This window comes from Cyclopterus lumpus, chromosome 9, assembly GCF_009769545.1.
Source record: "Cyclopterus lumpus isolate fCycLum1 chromosome 9, fCycLum1.pri, whole genome shotgun sequence".
Classification (NCBI taxonomy): domain Eukaryota; kingdom Metazoa; phylum Chordata; class Actinopteri; order Perciformes; family Cyclopteridae; genus Cyclopterus; species Cyclopterus lumpus.
In genome coordinates this window covers 14,268,954-14,289,961 of record NC_046974.1, presented here as the reverse complement: position 1 = coordinate 14,289,961, position 21,008 = coordinate 14,268,954, and the positions used below count along the sequence as shown (strand labels likewise).

The window sequence follows — 21,008 nt, the reverse complement described above, 5'->3', positions numbered from 1 at the left end:
CCGGTTTTCCAAAATGCCAAAATCACAGGTTTTTACCTGCAAATCTTGTTGTCATACACGAGTGCAGATGCTCCATATTGGCACAGAACAGTCAGTCATATCCATGGATTAGTCTGCAGTCACTTTAAAAAACGTCTCCACACTCAGGCTGCCACAAGAGAAAATAAGGACGCTTCTAATTCTGCCAGCATAATTGCCTGATTATAATGAGCTTCTCTCTCTCTCTCCCTCCAGCTCTGCCTTTATTCCTCTGTGTGTCTGTTGCTGTATGCGTGCACACACACACACACACACACACACACACACACACACACACACACACTAGCTTAATTCTGATATAAATCAGTCTTCAATTGAATAAGGGAAAAAAAAATCAGCATTCATATTTTCTGCTGCTGCAATGGCGCTCTTCAGTGTTTTCCTGTGACTTCGACAGACAATAGAGTTTATAGCGGGAAATATACAGTAAAAAAATGAAATACTATAAAACAAGTCGTGGTGACACCCATCCGAACCCTTCTATAATTAATTGATTTTCAGAGAGGTGGCAACTGCCGGCAAGCTAATGTGATTTCAAGCATGCTGTGCCTTATTTTGCATTGTTATTTTGTTGACTTTCTATGTGTGAGACATAGAAGATGAAAACAAAACTGTGGATCAATTGCACATCTTAAAATAATAAACGCTGTCGGTGTAAGGTTGAGAACGTATAGAATAAAGAGCATAAAAAGGGTTAGTCACACTTAACATAAGTAGAATTTACAAATTAATTCATTATTGTATCTTAACAAGGCCTGGTAGCTTTGGATACTATGAATATGAAATATCAAAATCCTTGAACAATTAAGGAGAGGCCCAAAAAGAGATATACTTCTTCAGTCTGAACAGATTAATCTCATTGTTTACAAAGAGAAAGCCCTAATATATGATTTTATACTGAGATTGTATTACTGAGCCAGCATCACCTAGTTAATTACATTTTTTATTCAAATGAGAAGACAATATAATTATGTAAAATTGGAGTGCAACATATTATTATTATTATAAGTATTTTTTGTAATGATTTAATGTTTCTCAGCGGCATTGTTTATTGTGATCATTATTATTATTATTGTTTTTATGTTGACTTAATCCAAAGCAATTTGTGCGTATAAAAGACACTTGTGAAATACAAGGATCTTGGTGTTCTTCTACTTCTGTTTATACTTCAACAAAAATATTACATTAATTCAGAATATAGGGCTTTCGTAAAAAAGAAATGTGTTTCCACAAACATGTCCAGTCCCATGTATGTCCCAGCCCCAAGTATATGTGGTATAACAATGTAAAGCAAAGTAGCCTGAAGCCCACCAAGAACAGAAAATATGTACACTTCCTATGACAAAAGAAAATATTGCTGAATGTTACTGAAAAAAAACATGCATATAAATTTGGGATTAATTGTTATTCTGTCTGCAACGTTTTCACTTTAGCTATTGCAAACATTGCCTTGTTCCACCAGGATTTGTTCTTTCATCCCTCTAATGCTGTCTAAGCCCAGACGCAGGCTAAATGAGCATGCCCACTCATGAATGTTGTTGCTTAATTACAATCCCTGATGGAAAAACCACCGAGGGAGAAGCCTTAACATAGCCACAGGTTAGGATAAAAACGGAAGTGTTTCCTTTTCCTCAAAAAAGACCAAATGCATGTGTTCAAGTGTATATGAATGTCATTAATTGTAATAGGTGTAATTATTTTCCCAGCCTAAATACAAATGCAATCTGCATGTGCTTCAACTTGATTTACAGAAATTGGATTGATGTAAGGCAACAATCAAAAGCCCCACTACTGTGTTGGATGCAAAGGCACTGTGGTATCTGAAAATGGGACCTAATGTCTACAGTGGTTTGGATTGATATTTACATACAGTACGTTGGAGGTATCAGCTGCACTAAACATGAAAAATAAATGAAAAATAAATAAATTACTGTTAGACATAACTTACAATCACCAAGTATAATTTAGTTTCTTGTTGCTGTTACATGGGCCAAATTACACCAAACAGCAATCAGGAATGTAAAATCAAATGATATGTTTAACCGGTAAGACAAAGACATGTCTGTTGTTTGATGTGTGCACAGCTTGACTTAGTCCAGCATTCAGTAATATAGAGAGTGCACAGTAGAGTACTGCATTTGAGATAATATCATTCAGAAATGAAGATTGTGCATACTAGATATTTCATTCTGATACCTTTAAAACCGGCACTTAATTGTTGAACGGAAATCTGAACAGTGAATTTCTATGGTATATCTTTGCGGTTAACCAAATGTGTGCTCTGAATGGCACATTACTCGATTTAAGCAAAAAGCTCCCGGTTTTCTGTAAAGGAACTCTACGCTGCACATAAATTATTCAGTAGTATTTGCATTTGCATTGTGATTTGTATTATTGTAGATTACAGAGTGGAGAAGGAGGCGCTGCGCCAAAGAGAATTACATTCTGAACCATTTTCAGTCTTACTGGTGACAAGTTGACATGGATTTTTGTTCCACTTTCCTCCTCTGCTTCGAGGTATACTGCTGAGATCAGTGGCACACATTTCAAACTGTTGTTTGATTAATAAAAGAAGGAAATTATGTATAATGCTCACCAGCACTCACACACAAAAAGCTCTGCCATTAAAAATGAATTGTGGGATTCTATTTGATTGACTTGGCTGAGATTTTTACTGTAATATTCTCATCATCTTTATTTCTATTGTAAGGCTGGTGAGTTGAACCTCAAAGGAACGAGTAGGCATGGAGGAGATGTCATATGGATTAAACACTAGAAAAGGGTGTGAAACTCTCACAGTACACTCAAGATCCTGGCTATTATGTTTCATCTAAAAATAACAAGCCTGACTAAAAAGAACAGACAACACTGGAATAAGAAAAGAAAAAAAAAAACACATGCTCCATCGAGAATAGAGTTCAAACAGCAGCAGTGATAGTGCCGAGTGTGATAAAGAATACAATAAGGGGAATGTACAGTACGAGACTCCCTTCAATTATAAATGAAAAGAAAATCAGTGTGAAACGTATGGAATAACCCAGATACTGAAATAAAACATGGTCAGTGTCTCTCTAGGGCCACTTTTGTGGAACAACAACCTTTTTTGAAAATCTTTAAGATTGTATGTGTCTTAATGTAAAAAAAAAATGAAAACAAAAAATGTAAATTGTGTGAATTATTGCATTACTTTAACTTAATTGCGTTTGTTGCTGACATCATCATAAGTCAAAAGCAATCTTTTAAAAGATACCTCATATAGGCTTAAGTGCTGAATTTATGTATTCATACATGGGAAATGTGTGAGAGAGTAGATTGAGACAGCGTGGAAACACTCTTCCAGGGTGTGTGTGTCTACATGCAATGAGGGGCTGATATGATGCATCACGGGGGTGGGGTAGGTCTCCCTGCAATAAGAGGGGAGGGCTTATGCGCATGTGCAAATACAGCCTTGCCCTTTACCCACATGTTGATGTAAAGCCACTCTGTGTCAACAGTTGCAAAAAACAATGCACACACTTGTTTATTGTGTTTGAGTGTTTAGCATTTGTTTGGGTCTGAACTAGGCTGTAAACAGAAACTTATTATTACACTTTTTTGACACTTGCCTAATTATCTCCTATATTTATGAAAAACTCACATTAAATGCTAAAAGAGACTGACAGTAAATTCACTATGTCTAATTGTACTTAAAACTCCAACAGAACATAACTTCTTATCCTTCACTTTTCATGCAAATGCCATAGACCTTTGCAAAACAAACCTAGTGAATCCTATTGGAGTAAAACACAACATATTAATTACAGATATAGTGATGATAAACAAAATTGTATCACGAAATGGTAAGACAATGAAAGTATATTTGGTGCTTAGGTAGAGCTGCTTATTCTAATACATACTTAGTTTTCAACATACTTAGTTTTCACCTCCCAATCAAAGAAAATATAAGTTATTTTGGCTCTTTATCATTGCATGAAATGCAATTGTTCATCAGAACAGTGTAACCATAGTTTATTATGAGGATTTCATGTTAAATGTCAGTCAAATAAAAATCCCTTTATCATTGAAAGCTTATACAATAACTGCAATGCATTGTTGTCATGCATCTTAAAATACAATCACTAAAAGCAACTCCTTTGTTTTTTCCTGAAGATTTTCTGTGGCCATTGGTCTTAAGAAACAAGAGATGCATTTGAGTCCTTCTGACTCTAATTTGGTTAGTTGGGACTACGTTGCTGTAGTTGACGATTTGCCTTACAGTTAAGCTATTGACTGTATATTACTAAACAACTTGAGTAGCAAAGACTGAGAGGGTGAAGCCTCCCTTAACAGTCACTTTGATTAAGCGTAGAAATAGCCCACAGTGCTTGATAAATTAACCAGTTGATACAGCCGCAAAGTATATGGTGTCAATAATCACATCACCAGAGAGGCAGATCAACAAAAGCAAAATAAGGGAGACTGTGTTATTTGTCTCTTCGTCAGAGTGACAACTGTCCACTGCCAGTCATCGGGTGCAGGTAAAGATTTGTAAAGTGTAGTGGTGTATCTTCTCTCTCTTCCTGTTCCGGCGGTCCCGGTCCCAATGCATACTTATAGTAGCCCTTATCTAATCCTGTACATAATTACAACCTATGTGTAATTATTAAGTCAAATTAAGAATTACAGGACACACAAGTACATGTAATGTATTTATAATCAGACTTTTATTTTAATTTGTGAGAATGCAAATAATTAAATCCTCATATTCTACTCTTTGCTCACAGGCATATCTGAAGACACCTTCTTACCCAGAGTTTTAGCGTGACCTCTACTGCTGTTGAAAATACTTGGGAGCCGAGGTTGTATCCATTGATTTTTGACGATGTAACCCATCTCCGCCAGAAAACGGTGACAATTTGAATAAGAAACCCCTTCATTTTGTGCATAACCGTCGCAAGGAGGGCTTATGTGCTCCTCGCCGCTTGATTTCCGACTCGGGGTGCTCAGTGTTGTTGGGGTAAAGTCCGTTTCAGCTGCACTGCATCAACATGGTGAGTATGACAGCGAGCACCTGCACGCAACGGGTTCTCCTATTAGTCGATAGCATCCGCTTTCATTCCTAAATTACTGCAACATTGCTTACCAATTGATGTTTCAGCCAATGTGTTATTGCGATTGCAGTGTGACGTTAGCTCAGCTTGCTAGCCAGAGCAGGTATTTGTAGCCGGCTAACCAGTGTAACGCTAGCTCTTTAGCTAGTGATGGTTAAAAGGCATCGTGGACTGCAGTCTAGTGATGTTACTGGTGCATAACGGTTGCTGTTGCTCGTTGTGTTAATTCACATACAGTGTTTTGGAGTAACGTTACTGACATTAGCTAGTGTTTCAGGGTAACGTTAGAGGTTGAAGAGGAGTTCAATGTAGCAGTATGAATCGTACAAACCAGCAGTCAGCTTAACGAAGCTATTCAGCTGGCAGCATGATACCTTTGGGAGAAGTCAAGGTGTGCTGACCTTCATTTCAAGGTTTTTGTATAACCTGTCTGGAAAATGTTTGCATTGTGAACTTACTAAGGGCACTTGATAGTTTTTAACTACAGCACTGTGTATGTCTCCTTACATGTTAAGGCTGGTCAAATAATTGACAGTTATGATTGTATGTATCCATGACAGTGTGCATTTGTTATAGCACCCAATACTCTTAACATTTCCTCAAACACAGTTGGTGCCTTGAATCTCAACACAACCAGTGCTAACTCTGACAATATCAACAGTAAGATGGGAAGCAAGTTAACAATTTGGGGAGCGCCATTGTTTAGTTTTTTATCTTTGGAATTCTGTTATGACTATTTACTAGGTGAGTTGATGTGTATTATTCTTCCTCTCATGCAATCAGAATGTCCACATTCTGATGGATTGTATCCTCTGTTACAGCAGCTTGGACAGCACAATAGTTGTCAGGAAAGTAATCTTCAACACTAGCAGTTAACAATGCAATACTTTTTGGACGTTTCCAGTTTATCGTAGCACCACCAGTGTATACAATAGTAGTGGAAGTAAAAAAATAATGACAACCTTAAGTTACACTGTATCGCAGAAATGGTAAGCATCCAGGATTACATTACATGTCATTTAGCTGACGCTTTTATCCAAAGCGACTTACAATCAGGATGTCATCTAGTCTCTGACAATACAAGGCATCAGCTTTTGGTTGCCGAAACTAAAACTATGGTTGGCTTCTTTTGTCACCTTGTATTTTGAATAATTAAGATACTCTGCATTTATACACCAGGTTTAATAATGTAAATGTAACATAAAGAAATACAAACTTAAGTTCAGTGACCACACTAAATGTTTAGCAAGTTTTTTTTCCGATCGTTTACATCATTTTGTATCTTAAGTGTTATTGTCCATTCCTGGGATACAAAATACCAATACTGCAGCGGTTGTCATGTTCGTCACAGCTCCCTCAAAAAGGAATCCAGCAAGTCACTAGTTGCTTGTTCACCCATTCTCTCCTTTTTGTGTTTTGGGACCTTAGTGCTGAACACAGATCCATTAGCCCTTCAGCATTGAAGTCTTGGATTGTGGGTCCCTCAAATGACGCCAACATTGGCTTGTCTCCTTCCTTATGCAGCGGAAGAGACTTGGGTCCATGTTTTGCTGTTTGCTGTCCCTATTTGTCATATGTTAATAAGTGGTTGCCACGGATAGCAACCAAAAGGCCAATAATTGGTTGCCAATGTCTCAAAATGGTTACCTATGGCAATCTGGCAACCCTTACTGTTGTTCCCTGACCCATTCCTATATACAGTATGGCCCATATCTAACCACATCATATTTCTATTAGAGAGTGTTGTCTTATATTTCCACCATGCAATAGTTGAACAGTTTCAAAGGATTAAATACACCGAAGAGAAGTCAAGATGAATGACACTGGGGAAGCATCGGTCAATAAGGAGTTTCATTGCTTCAAAGTTACTTTCATGGGCAAAGTAGTACTGAGGTGTTTGAGCTCTTAAAGATGGTGGTTATCACTGCAGCGCCGACTCTACCCCCTACAGATTTCATTTGGTTGTTGTGTGGAGGGGGTCAAACGTACTGGGAAAGATAAGAGAGGCCATGCTGGCTCAATTTCCCTCAGGCCTGAGATCATTGCAGGGCTCCCACAGAGAATGGTCAACATCCACCAAACTAAGACTGTTTGCGGTTGACCTATATATCGTGACCATTACTCACATGGTGGATGTCTTGAGTCAGAGGTTGTGTTTGGTCACGCATCACATCTTACCAAATATAATTGCCAAATTAATGTTACCCACTCGCCCCTCTGACTCCAGAAGAGGTATGGACTTAAGCTTTTGGAGCTAACCCCATGCAGGGTGACACTGGGGATCCCATGACCCATCTAAAATCTAGGTCTAGTGTACAGGTCTGCCTTCATCATCTGTCCTGTTTTGGTGTCAATCACTTCCTCCTCTACCTAAAGCAGTCTGACATAGGTTTAACCATCTCTGAGAAATATATTTACTAGTATTATACTTGGAGTTGGTAACTATGATAACAGTTTGCACTCTGCTAAAAGCAGGATGTATGTTAGATGAGATTAGCATGTTAATTTCTGTAAAGACCAAAACCATATTTATTCTAAAATATTTAAATGAAGGAATGTTATTGTAGAAATTTGGACATATTTTGTCCTTTTTTTGATACGGTTTGATATCAGAATGAGCTGGAAGCTTAAGTTAAGATGCTGAATTCTCTACTAACAAAAAAAGGGGGCTTGAATCAGAAACCTTTTTTATTAGCCAATGGTGCCATTAGGAATGGTGGAATTTGATGGTGGAAGTTTGCCAAACCGGAGAATGGTGAGCTGTGGCATTGTTTAATTGCTGGAGAGAATATGTTGTGGCTCAGTTTAAAAAAAAAAAAAAAAGAGAGACACTATAAACATTACCAATAACTAAAAGGCAAAAGGTAGCCTTAATGCTTCCCTGGATAGCCCATGCACCCGCTAGATGGAGATCTGACCCAGAGGGCACATTTTAGTCCTGACTTAGTTTCCCATTATATAAACACTTTAAAACTATTCTCAAAAAGCCAAGTGAAATTAGCATTTTTAAATTACCCGTTTGAATGTAGGCTCTAAACAAAACTCCTTGCCCTAAGTCTACTCAAGTAGACTTAGAGTTTTGTTTAGCCTAAAATATTGATGTGTAAACATCATGTTGAGAAAACAAGTGCTGCAGGATTTACTATTTGTGTATTTAGGTGATCAGTTTGCAAGAGTAGATTTACTTGTACTTGCCCATGTGCTCGCAGATACAGACATAAGACTGTTATTGTAAAAAATGAAAGTATTTAATTGGGGATTAGTTGGCTAATTGGTTCCCTTTGCTCGTGTGTGTGTGCAGGCACAGATATCAATGATTCCTAATGATTTCTAAAAAGATGAACTAACCTACAGTGAAAGGATATAAGCCCAGCAGGATATAAATGATTCTGGTCTCTTAAGCCTAAGTGACTATTGATCGAAGTGTGCTGGGTTGATATTGAGCTCCTCATGTTGCTAAATCTTCTGGTACCTATACCACAGAAGTGCTGGCTGTTCATTCTCCTGGGCACATTAAGACATTGTGACAGATGTTGCAGTCAGAGTGTAATTTAGGGAACTATTAGTAAGCTATTTACTATGATGTTACATGAGTTGTACGGGAAATCTGGTAGTCATGTTAAGGCACTTAGGATATAGTGTACATTGGGAGCCTCGACTTACTTTCCGTATCAATGGAAACTTGAAACTTTTACCGGTTGCACACACGTGATTTCCTTCATACTAAAATTGAGAGTCGTCGGTTTGGCATTCGATGCATTTTCATTCCCAAATACACATGGGAAGCAGAGAGAGAGAGAGAGAGAGAGAGAGAGAGAGAGAGAGAGAGAGAGAGAGAGAGAGAGAGAGAGAGAGAGAGAGAGAGAGAGAGAGAGAGAGAGAGAGAGAGAGAGAGAGAGAGAGAGAGAGAGAGAGAGAGAGAGAGAGAGAGAGAGAGAGAGAGAGAGAGAGAGAGAGAGAGAGAGAGAGAGAGAGAGAGAGAGAGAGAGAGAGAGAGAGAGAGAGAGAGAGAGAGAGAGAGAGAGAGAGAGAGAGAGAGAGAGAGAGAGAGAGAGAGAGAGAGAGAGAGAGAGAGAGAGAGAGAGAGAGAGAGAGAGAGAGAGAGAGAGAGAGAGAGAGAGAGAGAGAGAGAGAGAGAGAGACATGCAGTCATGCCAATAATAAAAACTTTTAGCATTTCTGTGCATTAACATGAAATGTGCTAAGCGCATGCATAGTCCAAATAGTTTTTTGTGTGTATTTATTTATGTTGCTTGATGGTATATCAGAAGTATACATACATTGATATTAGAATGGTAACAGACTTCATATTGTATTCGAGACACTTCTATGGTACTTTTGGAAGATATGTTTCAGCCTTTAAGTCTACATAAACGTGTACTTCATATTTCTAACCGCTTTATGACATGTATAATTATTATTTCAATGTGATTTTTAAACCCCCATCCTTTTTCCACAGGGTGTGATTGGTGTGCAGCTGGTGGTTACCATGGTAATGGCCAGTGTAATTCAGAAAATCATACCTCATTATTCCTTCGCAAGATGGCTACTCTGCAGTGGCAGGTAATGAAGAATCCTGTACTTGCTGTTTCCTTTTTTTCAGTCAATGTCAAAAATAGTCCAGAACAATGGCGATCAAAATGTTGACTCAAGTAAATCATTCTGCAAAGACCAAAGGGCATCAAAATATTGGGGTGACCTGAGGGAACGGTGAATACAAATAGAAGTCTCCGCATAATTTCCTCTAATTAGTGCCACATATGTTTTTCAATAAACAACTTATTGGAACACATTTAATAATTACATTTGTTTTATTTACAGGGCACTGTTGAACATCTTTTTGAAAACTTTGAAGTATCCCTCAATTTTCATGTACATAAATAAATGTACAAGGGGAAAAACAAACTGCTCCTTCTATCCTCCTCTACCATGCAGAGTGCTTCTCAGATGCTCTGACAAGAGGGTTTCTAAACAAAGTTCAAATGGATGCTCTTAACTTGGCTTCGATTTCAAGCCTGCTGTTGTAAAGCCTCTCGCAAGTGCTTTTTAGAGGTATATCAGAGTTGCTGATATACCTGAAAGTCTGTTTATTTTCTGTGTTGTAAGGAAGTTAGTCTTCTGTTTAGGCTTTGGGTCATTTAGGCATGTTCATAGAATGAAGACTTAATGTCACTGCTTTCAGGGGCAAATCTTCAATGAGATTTTTGATGTTTCACAAAGTGAATTCTCCAAGTTTTAAGTTTTACCTGCTATTTCCCTACTTCAGAATCAATATGATTTATATTGTTTTACATTGTGTGTTTTAATTATTGCATAGCAGGTAAACAAATCTAGCGTGTGTGTGTGTGTCGGAATAATCTGCTTTATTGTGTCCTCTTTTCAGTCCTTCCTTCTGTCCATGTCCCAACCTGAATCCACATCTCTCTCCTTTTCTTTGTTCACAGTCTGCGGTGGTATCAGCACCCTACGGAAGATGAGTTGAGGAGCTTAGCTGGGAAACAAAAAGGACAGAAGAAGAAAGACAGGTAGGTAGGGGGCCAATGAAGACGGGCTACTGTTTATGAGTAGGGGGAGAACAGTGGCGCACAGGAGGTGCGAAAGACACGCCTTTCATCAGAGAGGAAAGAAAAGATGAGAAGCAGACATTTGATATGGATGGAGACCACAGGCATGTCGGCAAACCGATGAAGCCGATGTGTTTATGTGGCTCATTTAAGGCCTGTTTGAAGTAAGGAGGCAGACGTCTGTTTTTGTTGTTTTGGCTCTTCATTGAGGCTCAGAGCAACTGGGCTTAGAAGTGTCCCTGTCTAGTGGATGTGAGGGAAGTTTGTCCTGTCTTTGGAGCCATTACTATTAGGCTATTTTAGGGGATGACACTTTAAAAGGACTACATCTTCTCTGAAATCAAAGTTTCCCCAAACAGTGTTTTGTCTTCAAAGTGGTCAGATGTCAAGCTTTGATTCTGGAAGATGAGTTTCCATCAAGACTACTTTGCAATTCAAAAAAACTACTCTTCGATTTTTAAGGCTGCAGGTGGAAGTTGAACCATATGTTGAACACGTGAATTAAGTGCTGTTTCCTTTGTACTCTTTTTAAGTGTGAATTTACATTTGAGTCTCAACAGAAAGTTAATCCTCACTTTTCCTCGCTGTGTCCAGCTTCTAACCTAGCGGGTTTGTGGCGGAGTCCTTTCTCTGACCCTGTGTGAGGCAGGTCAAGGCTCTCTAGCACCACATGTTCAGTAATCCCTTAAAGAAAAAGATGGACCACTGTCCTTTTGCCAGCTCGTGCCATGCAGCTCTGTTCCCTTTGTTAACCGCCTGACTCCCTCAGTCTGGGGTGATGCTTAGTCCTTTTTCCCCCCTTTCAGGTGCCTCACAGATGAAATCTGTCTGGGGCATGTTTGGGCCTAGAGTCTTACAGTGGTATTGTCCTGTGAATCCAGCGCACACACAGGGCTGAACAAACAAAGCACAGAAATGAGGAGGCCCACCAGACAGCTCTTCAAGCCTAGAGCCTAAAGAACAGCTCTCCATTTGCCTGCTGTTAGCGATTTAGCGCTGCTGCTACGTGTATTTCAGCCTCCCTCCCTCTGGTTATTGAAGAGTCCAGGAGTTTAAATATTAATAAAAAGTAACTAAACTGCTCCCAACTATTAACATTGGAAGCCAGAGCTGCATTGAGTGCAGAATAGGTGGAACGGCTACCTCCTGTCAACTGTATAAAAACCAAGATGAGACAAAACACGAAACAATGTCATCACTAAAAGTACCCCATTTTAAAGGATATCTTTTCAACATGATCATGTATTGTATAATTTGTAACAAAAAATGTAAATGGTCTAAAATGTTGTTTACTTGCATTTTTAAGTTTGTTTCTGTTATCCTGTCCTCAGTAGTTTTGCATCTCTCTCCTCTTTGCCCTAGGAAGCACAACGGTCACATAGAGAATAAGCTACTAACAGTTCCCAAGGACATAGATTTACAACTGGAGACGAAATGCATTGCAGAAGTCGACACATTAGGTATAAATCTAAATATAGTAAAACATTTCTCTTCAACCACACATACCTTTTGCATGAACGTTGTTGCTGTGTATATTTTATTTCATAGATTTTATTATTTGTATTAAATTGTATGTACTCTGTGCCCCCAGCATTGCACTACTTCCCAGAGTTCCAGTGGCTGGTGGATTTCACAGTAGCAGCAACTCTGGTCTATCTGATAACAGAACTCTACTACAGTGTGGCTCAGCCGTCGGGAGAGATGAACATCAGTGTGGTTTGGTGCCTGCTGGTACTCGCCTTTGTCCTGTATCCTTCCATCAGTTTCTCTGGTTAGCCTTTATTTAAATCAGGTTGTTAAATGTCATCACTGTTTTGTTGGAAACTGTTCTTTTAAATTGGTCACACATTTATGCTGTTCATTTTGTAGGTGGGTTGGCAACATTTGAGGATTTAGCTAAACAAACTTATTTCCTATGGTTTCTTCTCCATAGGAAACCATAGGAAATAAGTCCTATATATGCCTTTTATATTAAAATCTATTTTTCTACAGGAGAGCAAATCATTCCAGCTTGATTGTGTGGATGCTGCAGTGGTAGAGAGAAACTCTAAAATAACTACCTACGGTCTTCACTGCCACCACCTTTATCCTCCACAGCTACCTGATATTTTGCGACACTGAATGATGGTTAAATGATATGAATTATCTTTGCCACCGACCATAGGGATCAATCTCTCCAGTGCTAGTGGTCGGATCTGGCTGATCGTGTGTCATTTCCTGCCTACTTCGGAGATTGGAGGCCCAATTTTCACAGTTCAACAGACTGATATACTTGGGGGGGGGGACAAGGACAGATGGTAGGGACAGCTGAAATAGCAATATGAAGATGTTTGCTCAATATAAGTGTTAATGGGACACTTGATTTCAGTTTTCCTGTTCCAGCTCTGATGATATGTTTAAGACTCTTGTCAGCTCTACTGCCTTGACCTTCACTGATTACCATGGAGCAGCATGCTCTTCAGGTATCTGCATCTAAGGACATCTGGCTTGTCCCCCTTGTTGGCTCAAATGTATAAATGCTACTCTATATCCTCACCTTTGGCCAATGTTGACAGGCAAACTCTGTTTTATATTAATTGTGGCCCACCACACGATCGCTCAAACACCTCTTTTCAACCCCATGCTGGCTTGAACTTGTCTTGTGAGTGTTTATACAGCTGTCTTCACAGTACTGAATAGAGGGGGTATAGGGGTTGGGAAGAAAAAGAAGACTTCATTGAATTCCATTTTTGAAATGGAATAAAAGAGGTTTGTGTGGCGTTGAGGGTTTACACAGCATGCGAGGATGCACAAACTGTACTTGTTTAAAGACTGCTTGATTGCTGGGACACATGTATAGTTCCCTTGAACTTGTAAAAGGCATTGACAATATATCTGTAAAGCGGTTGAGATTTGCTTCATATGCCAGTGGGTGTCTGGAGGTGTCTTTCCTTGACTCTGTCTCCACAGTAAGACCCTTTTCTCTATAACGGCCCACTACTTCAAGCTGGAGGAAGGAGGCGAGCGTTCACTCTGCATTACTTTTGCTTTCTTCTTCTTTGTCAAAGCCATGGCCATTCTCATTGTCACTGAAAACTACCTGGAGTTTGGTCTGGAGACGGGTGAGTGCTCCACTGTGCTTTTCTCACAAATGATCCTGTTGGTAACAACCAAAAGTTAATACTTTTGGCCCCAGTGAGTGAATGAGTCTCTCTCAAAGATTTCTTCATTTGTTTAGGTTTTGCAAACTTCTCTGACAGTGCTTTACAGTTTCTGGAGCACCAAGGCTTGGAGTCCCAGTAAGTACAAAATCTGTATTCTCATAGTATTATTTTTGCTTTCATGAATTCTTTATGACTCAATAGTTTCTCGCTATGTTTTCTCTTTCACAGGGGTCCCATATCTAAACTCACCTTCAAGCTCATCCTGGCCCTACTTTGCTCCCTGATTGGAGCATTTCTAACTTTCCCTGGTCTACGATTGGCCCAGATGCACCTAGATGCCCTCAATCTGACCACAGCCAAATTTACACAGTGAGTCCACTACAGTAATTGTCTTCACCTATGGGTTATTCATTGAAAACATTTGATGACGTTATCCTTAATAGTAAAGATGTAAACAGTTGAAAGTCAAGAAAATCTTTGTTGAAATCAAACCTTTAAGATTAGTTCCTGGTCAAAGGAAAAAACGTATGTGCTTTTTAAAAAAATGTTTTGAACTTTTGTTAGGGCCACAAGAGCAGCTGTAAAACCTATTTAGACTCAGGCCTCAGTGTGTAGTCCAAATGTTTAACATCACTCATTTTCAGTGGTGTTTGAGTTTTTTTTTTTTTTTTTTTTTTTAAAGAGCCTATAACGTGCATTTTATCTTGCATAAACTTTGGTTTCAGGCTTAACTAATATACAAGGTGTTCAAAATGGCCACAAACTGTACCCAAGTACCAAACTGTCCTTTCTTGGCGACACCAAATATAGTGCAGCTGTACTCATCTCCTCCTCTTCAGAGTGTGTCAGATACAAGAGAGCTCCCTGTGAGTCAGATGAAGACTTCCTCAGTTGGGCCAGATTTCTATTTCAGAACTGACTGAGTGGCATGTCTACGACCATAATCGGGGTGCAGAGCAGGGAGCACGTCACATCTCGATAATCCACCTTGGCATAGCAGACTCTCCAAAATGGCCTCGTCTTCCATTCCCCCCTCTTACCTGCCATGAGCTTACATCCTCAGACCCTCTCACTAGCAGGGATTATCTCCAAGCCTTTGAATGCTGTGCCTTGGCTATCTTCTCAACCCTCTCATGGAAAGTTGAATTGATAGCATGGACCTTATTTCTGATTATGTTCACTTCAAATTGAGGTTAAAACTATTTCAGTGAGCTAGTTTTCCCCCCTGAAATGCATGATATATTGATGATACTTCTTAGCAAATATGTTTATATTTATTAATCACTCTTTGTGATTATCAGAGGTCTTCTGGGACGCTAACTGTAAAGGTGGTCAAGTTATCCAATAACTTGTCCTCCTTTACAGTAAGTGGTTTTCAATGTCGAGCATAATTCAATTAAATTTATTTTGTACAGCCCAAAGTCATAAATTACAAATTAGCTTCAGAGGGCTTTACAATATGTACACGTATGACGTCCTCTGTCCCGGGACCTCATTATCAGTCATTTAACTGGGCATCTTCTCCTTCACCTCCCTTTTTCTATAGGACTCTGCTTCATATCAACTTCCTGTCCCCTCTTATCATGGTCCTGCTGTGGGTGAAGCCCCTTACCAAGGACTACATAATGAACCCCACACTGGAGAAGGAGAATGTGCCTTTGTAAGTAATTATCTGGTTCCAACAATCCTTTAAATGGCTGGTCCAGATATACTTGCCACTATAACTGATGTTGTCATTCTAGCACATAACTCCCTGTGTTTGAATTGTGCTCACAACCAAACTAATTCGCTAATAAGAAATTTGACCTTTTTTTTTTTTTGTTGAATTCAATAACTATTTGTAAACTTTCAACCAACTACATTACTTTAATGTTTCTTAATGCTTTATAGCTCATGTATGAGATTGCCTAAACATTTCTTGCAAACAAGACTGTGCTGACAGTGTACCGCTGTTTGATCCGTACTTGGTAGGCAAGCCAGTCGGACTCCCTTGATATCTAGAAAGCTAATTACCTGCCATTCAAACCAGAGGGATGAGACAGCCTTGGCAAGCTGTGAAAAGTAATTGTGGCTTTTGTGCTGGAAACAATGTAAACAATGCAAAAGCAGTTATGAAAATAGAATTGTTCAATGAGATAAGGAATGTATTCAGCTTGTAGATGAAGTGACAAAACACACATTGTCTAGGTGGGTTCAAATTGGACTGTAAACAAATGTAGTCATACCTCGGAAAGCTCTTTAGTGTATCTCTAACTGTTGGCTAGCTATTCACTCTCAGACAACCTCTTTCATTTTTTGCAAGTTTGAATTATGTCATGTGTTACCCTTTTTCTGCTGCTAACATTGACTGATAAACATGATAAAGCCCGATTTCTTGTTACATTACCCCCTTTTCACCTTTTTTATCTCTCTTTTACCCTCTATAATTTATATTCTGAGTTGTCTAAGACTCATTTGCTCTTTTTTTGCATTTACATTTCTTTATTATAATATCTGCAGAAACATTATGTGTTAAGTTTTCAAGCCAGAAGAGGCTGCCATGCCTTCGTCATGTGTGTGCTCTCTTACTCACTCTGTCTTTCTATTAATACAAGGATGACTGAGGACACGTATGACACATTGCGGTTATGGGCCATCATACTGATGTGTATGCTCCGACTCGCTATGATGAGACATCATATGCAAGCCTACCTCAACCTGGCCCAGAAGGGTGTGGACCAGATGAAGAAGGAGGCGGGACGCATAAGTACCGTTGACCTGCAGAAGATGGTGATTAAGATAAAAGATATAATAATCCTTAATATGCAATTCTGCATCAATTTAGAAATGCAATAGGATGACTTTATCCCATTCACCACATGCTGTTGGAGTGGATTAAGAGAGCAGTGTTATGATCCGTAGTCATCGCTTCAATAAAGCCACCTTGCTGGTTTTGTAGAAGTGGAGAAATGTATGAGTGAAGCAATATCCCTTTATTAAATGCAAATACAGATAGGGCCCTGTCTTGTGAATTAAGGAACAGAGCACACAACTCAGTCATCTGTCCACAGGACATGCATTATGCAGGAGGCATGTATCCCACCTGTGGTGCGCTTGGAATTGGATACATTATCAGTGAACGTGTTGTAGCTAAACACATCAGCTTCTAACCTGACCCACCAGATGGTGTGTTACAAAGAGCTATCTGAGAAGCTGTCACTGGAAACGGTTTGGAAAAGGGCAGGCACTTTTAAGAAATATGTGGCAGATGATTGTACGAGCCGTCTGTCAATCAAACGCTTACCAAAGCCAGTCAGCAAAAGAGCAAAAACATCTTTCCCATCAAGGAAAGCCTTCAGTGCCGTTCTTTGCTCTTCTTTGAAGGGAGTTCTGATATAACTGATGCTATTGCAGTATCTACGCTAAGCTCTTCAGGAGTTGCCATTGTTGTTTTGTATGGCGCTACAAAGACTGCTGAGTTTTAGTTTAGTTGAAAAACAAAATGACTGAGAACATTTCTGGAAAGGTTTCTGTCTTTTTTAAAAGTCCTGTAAGATATATCATCATCAAAGCGGATATTGGACACTAGGATGACCCGTGTTGTGCTGTGTTCCTATATTCGTTGAAACAAAAAGCAGCTGTGTTTGGTGTGAAAACTTCATGTCTTGCACAATACGTAGTTTGTGTTAAGTGATATAGTAAAAATAATTCCTCCTCTCACTCAGGTTGCACGTGTTTTTTACTACTTGTGTGTAATCGCACTACAGTATGTGGCACCACTGGTGATGCTGCTGCATACAACTTTGCTGCTAAAAACCTTAGGTGAGTCATGCACTGCTCGAGAATTTTCCAGTTTGCCTGTTTGCCTTCCATAAATTCAACAAGTTATCATCCGTTGTCTCATTTATTGCAGGTGGACACTCCTGGTGGGTTTATCCTGAAGAAGACCTGCCTTGTCTCTATGAAATTAACTCTGACTATGTGATGGAGGCGGCACCAATAGCAGCCCCAACACCAGCTGCAGTGGTAGAAACAGGAGCTCGGGCGTCAGTGGCCCAGCTGTCAGTTGCTCTGGGAGGCCTGCGGACTGTCTTCAGCCCCTTGCTCTTCCGGGGCCTCTTCTCCTTCTTTACTTGGTGGATTGCTGCCTGCCTCTTCTCCACCTCCCTATTTGGCCTCTTCTACCATCAGTATCTCATGGCGGCATAGCATCCCCAACCCAGCAGTGGCAGCCAGATCCTCACAGGGCTGCTGTGCGTTCAGCCGGATCAGAAAGTACTGAGTGCTGGTAACGGAGGCTTAATGATGACTCTGCTCCTCAACTCCTCATTTCCTTTGCTTTCTCCCTCTGACCACCTCAACAATGACTGACCATATCATCAGTGCTCCTGGTTCAGCTTCCAGTGCTTCCATCACAGATGACTCTGTGAACCTTTTTCATTGTTTTTACTACGACCACTACCTTTTTTTTTTTTTTGAGAGCAAGATTTATAAACCTTGATAACATACTAAAGTATGGTTTAGAAGAATAATAGGTCAATTGGTATAGTAATGAGAAATTTGTCCAGTTTGCTGTGTGAATTTTGACTAATGTGAGGTTAACATCTTTTATTATCTCAGAGGCTGATTACTATTAATTTTCACGTGTTTCATGGCAGTTCTGCTCAGTTCCACCAACGTCAGGGTACATTTGTTAATGTTCTTGTTCATATTTATTTCATAACTGATGTAATGAGTTTAACTCAACATCTTCAGTATCAATGCTGTCTTTTACTTTCAAAAGCCCTAAATGCAGCTTCATGCTTGTCATTAAGATCAAATTTCAGACTGTGGTCCTAATTTAAATCCCTTCTATTGTCTGTGGTCACTAAGGCATCTTTAAACTTATATTGTCAGTAATGAATTACATCAAAGTAATACCATCTATATTCCAGTCTACACAACAGTTTTGTGACGGGGCATATTTCATTGTATGTTGATGCAAAGAAGCTACATTTAGGTCATTTGCGTCTGAAGTTGTCCGTGGAGGTTAAGGTATGACTTCATATCAGCCTAAAATCCCCTTATGTTTTTCTTGTGTTTTTGAAAGTTTTGGGGAAACTGATAACTGCTATACTTGTGCCCTGTGTCTGTCTTTTGATCAAAACTGTAAAGTATGTGTAAAATCGTACTCAATTCCACTGCCTCGGACCACGAAAGTGTCTGAAATAGTCTTAAAATGTTGTGGCAAGGACCAGCACGTCTGTTAATAGGAGCAGGAGGGAGGAAGGGGCAGTCTGGATATTACGAGAATGGCTTTCAGCTGAACGGGGTCAGAGTGGACAACGGAAGAAGAGCTGTTCTGCAAAAAAGAAAGAGGAGAGAGATGTTAAACATCTCATTGACTTGAAGCTGATGTATTTAAATGTTTAATCTGCGTCGTAACCTCCCTGGTTTTAACTGAGCCGTTTTAGAAGTTATGAGAGAATTTAAATCTCTTTCTTTGAGCAGCAGCAATGATTTAAAGGGAGGACAGCACTGAGGGTCTCAGTCAAGGTATGTGCTCGTTACCGTGCGCCTGTCTGCGTGTAAAGGATCTCTGCTGTCGGTCGGCTGTAATCTGAATGGGCATTTTGATCAAACGGAGATGTCAACTACTCTTGATGAGCTACCGCCTTTATGTTCTGCTTTACTTTTTCTAACTTTTACCCATCCACTACTTTTAAACTCATTTGAGAACCATTTTTCTGTTTGTTTTTAATCATTTTCTGATGGATCAAATTGTAAAATTGTAAGAGTTTTTGATTTTTAAAATGGTGCCAAGTGAGTCTGTTCCCCTGTCCCAATGGCTAAAGATATAGTGTTTGCTAGTGTTTTGAAACTGTTACCGTACTACAACTATGCGGCCTTCTGTTGTCTGTAGATCCATCATAATAATTGTGGAATCACCAGCCCTGGTTCACAGCAAGACATAACGGTATTTACAGTGTCTTTGCCTGCTGTAATTCTTTGGTCGGTAAATGTGCGCACAAACAGTCAGAAAAGGCCAATATGATTGTCGAGTCCATTCAGGAATGTAGGCTACGTGGTGCCAGATTAATTACAGATCACACAATCTTGTGGCACCATGGTATTTCATTTTGTCATTTTTTTGTGTCATATAGCTGTAATTTATGAAATCCAGCTCTGGGTTTGTACAAAACACATTTTACAAAATCAAGCAGCACCGTGTCACATTTGTTAGCTCCTGATGTCAAAAGTCTTAGCTTCTGTTTTTAAATGACGGGGAATATGCACATAATGAATGTATCAATCCTGCCTAGTTTCTAGTTTGTTTTCATAAAAATGATTTGAATGCTGAACAGATTCCCCCCCCCCCCCCCCTGCACTTCCTGAACTCTTAATCTGTGAATTCTTTCAAACTAAATCAAATTTGTCCTAATGACTATTTTCATTGATAGAGTTATTGTTTTTTTTGTATTTATTACACATGCCAAGGCATCTAAACATTTCTAATGTTAACATCAAACACTTTATTTTGTTATTTGAGTGCATGATGGCTTTTTCTTTTCTTTTTTTTAATAAATGTGTTTGACCAATCAGTTACAGATTAACCTTTTTTCAATGGTCTGATCTGTTAAGAAGTAGCAGGGATACTCAGAATTCAGTGGCCTGATGAGGCAATGTTTCTTCTGTTTGTTATCACTGAAAGTGTTAAGTAAATTACACACATTGTTATTTCATGTATTTATTTCTGCTTTAGATTGTGTCTTAAATAAATTTATGTTCTTTACTATGTCCTTTTTTATTTTATCTTCATGCTCTGGATTTCTGGCTCACTGGCTTCATAAATGGCCTTAGAAGTATTTCAGGAAGGTGGGTTCATTTAAAAAGCTGTATTTGTATTTGCTGTGCAATGAAGTAGAGTTTGGAGATGTAATATATCAATATTCACTTTGGTGAATTTGATAAAGTACAAAAATTACAGTATTCCCATAGACGTTTGATGATAGCGAAAGAGAATACCTAACATCATAAATGATGCCTCACCAAAGACTCTTAGCAAAATAGTTCATTGACTGTCTCTTGTTAAATCTCGGTCTCTTTTCCTCCAAATTGTGCCAACAGGATAAAAAGTCCCTCAAAGTTGGTTTAGAACAATAAGCTAAATATTTGACATTTTGTCAGTTGCTAAATTGTTCACCTGTTTTAGC

General features: G+C 39.2%; 1 protein-coding gene across 1 annotated transcript; it reads left to right on the top strand.

The window, feature by feature from the left end:
• The first annotated feature begins 4,824 nt into the window (after positions 1-4,824).
• tmem161b (transmembrane protein 161B) lies at positions 4,825-20,590 on the top strand. The gene is made up of 12 exons (XM_034542042.1): positions 4,825-5,069; positions 9,589-9,692; positions 10,574-10,654; positions 12,056-12,153; positions 12,285-12,441; positions 13,643-13,794; positions 13,911-13,971; positions 14,065-14,205; positions 15,383-15,496; positions 16,431-16,605; positions 17,541-17,637; positions 17,729-20,590. Exons 1-12 carry the CDS (start codon positions 5,067-5,069, stop codon positions 18,022-18,024), a joined length of 1,479 nt encoding a protein of 492 aa, XP_034397933.1. The 5' UTR covers positions 4,825-5,066; the 3' UTR covers positions 18,025-20,590.
• Positions 20,591-21,008: the final 418 nt, after the last annotated feature.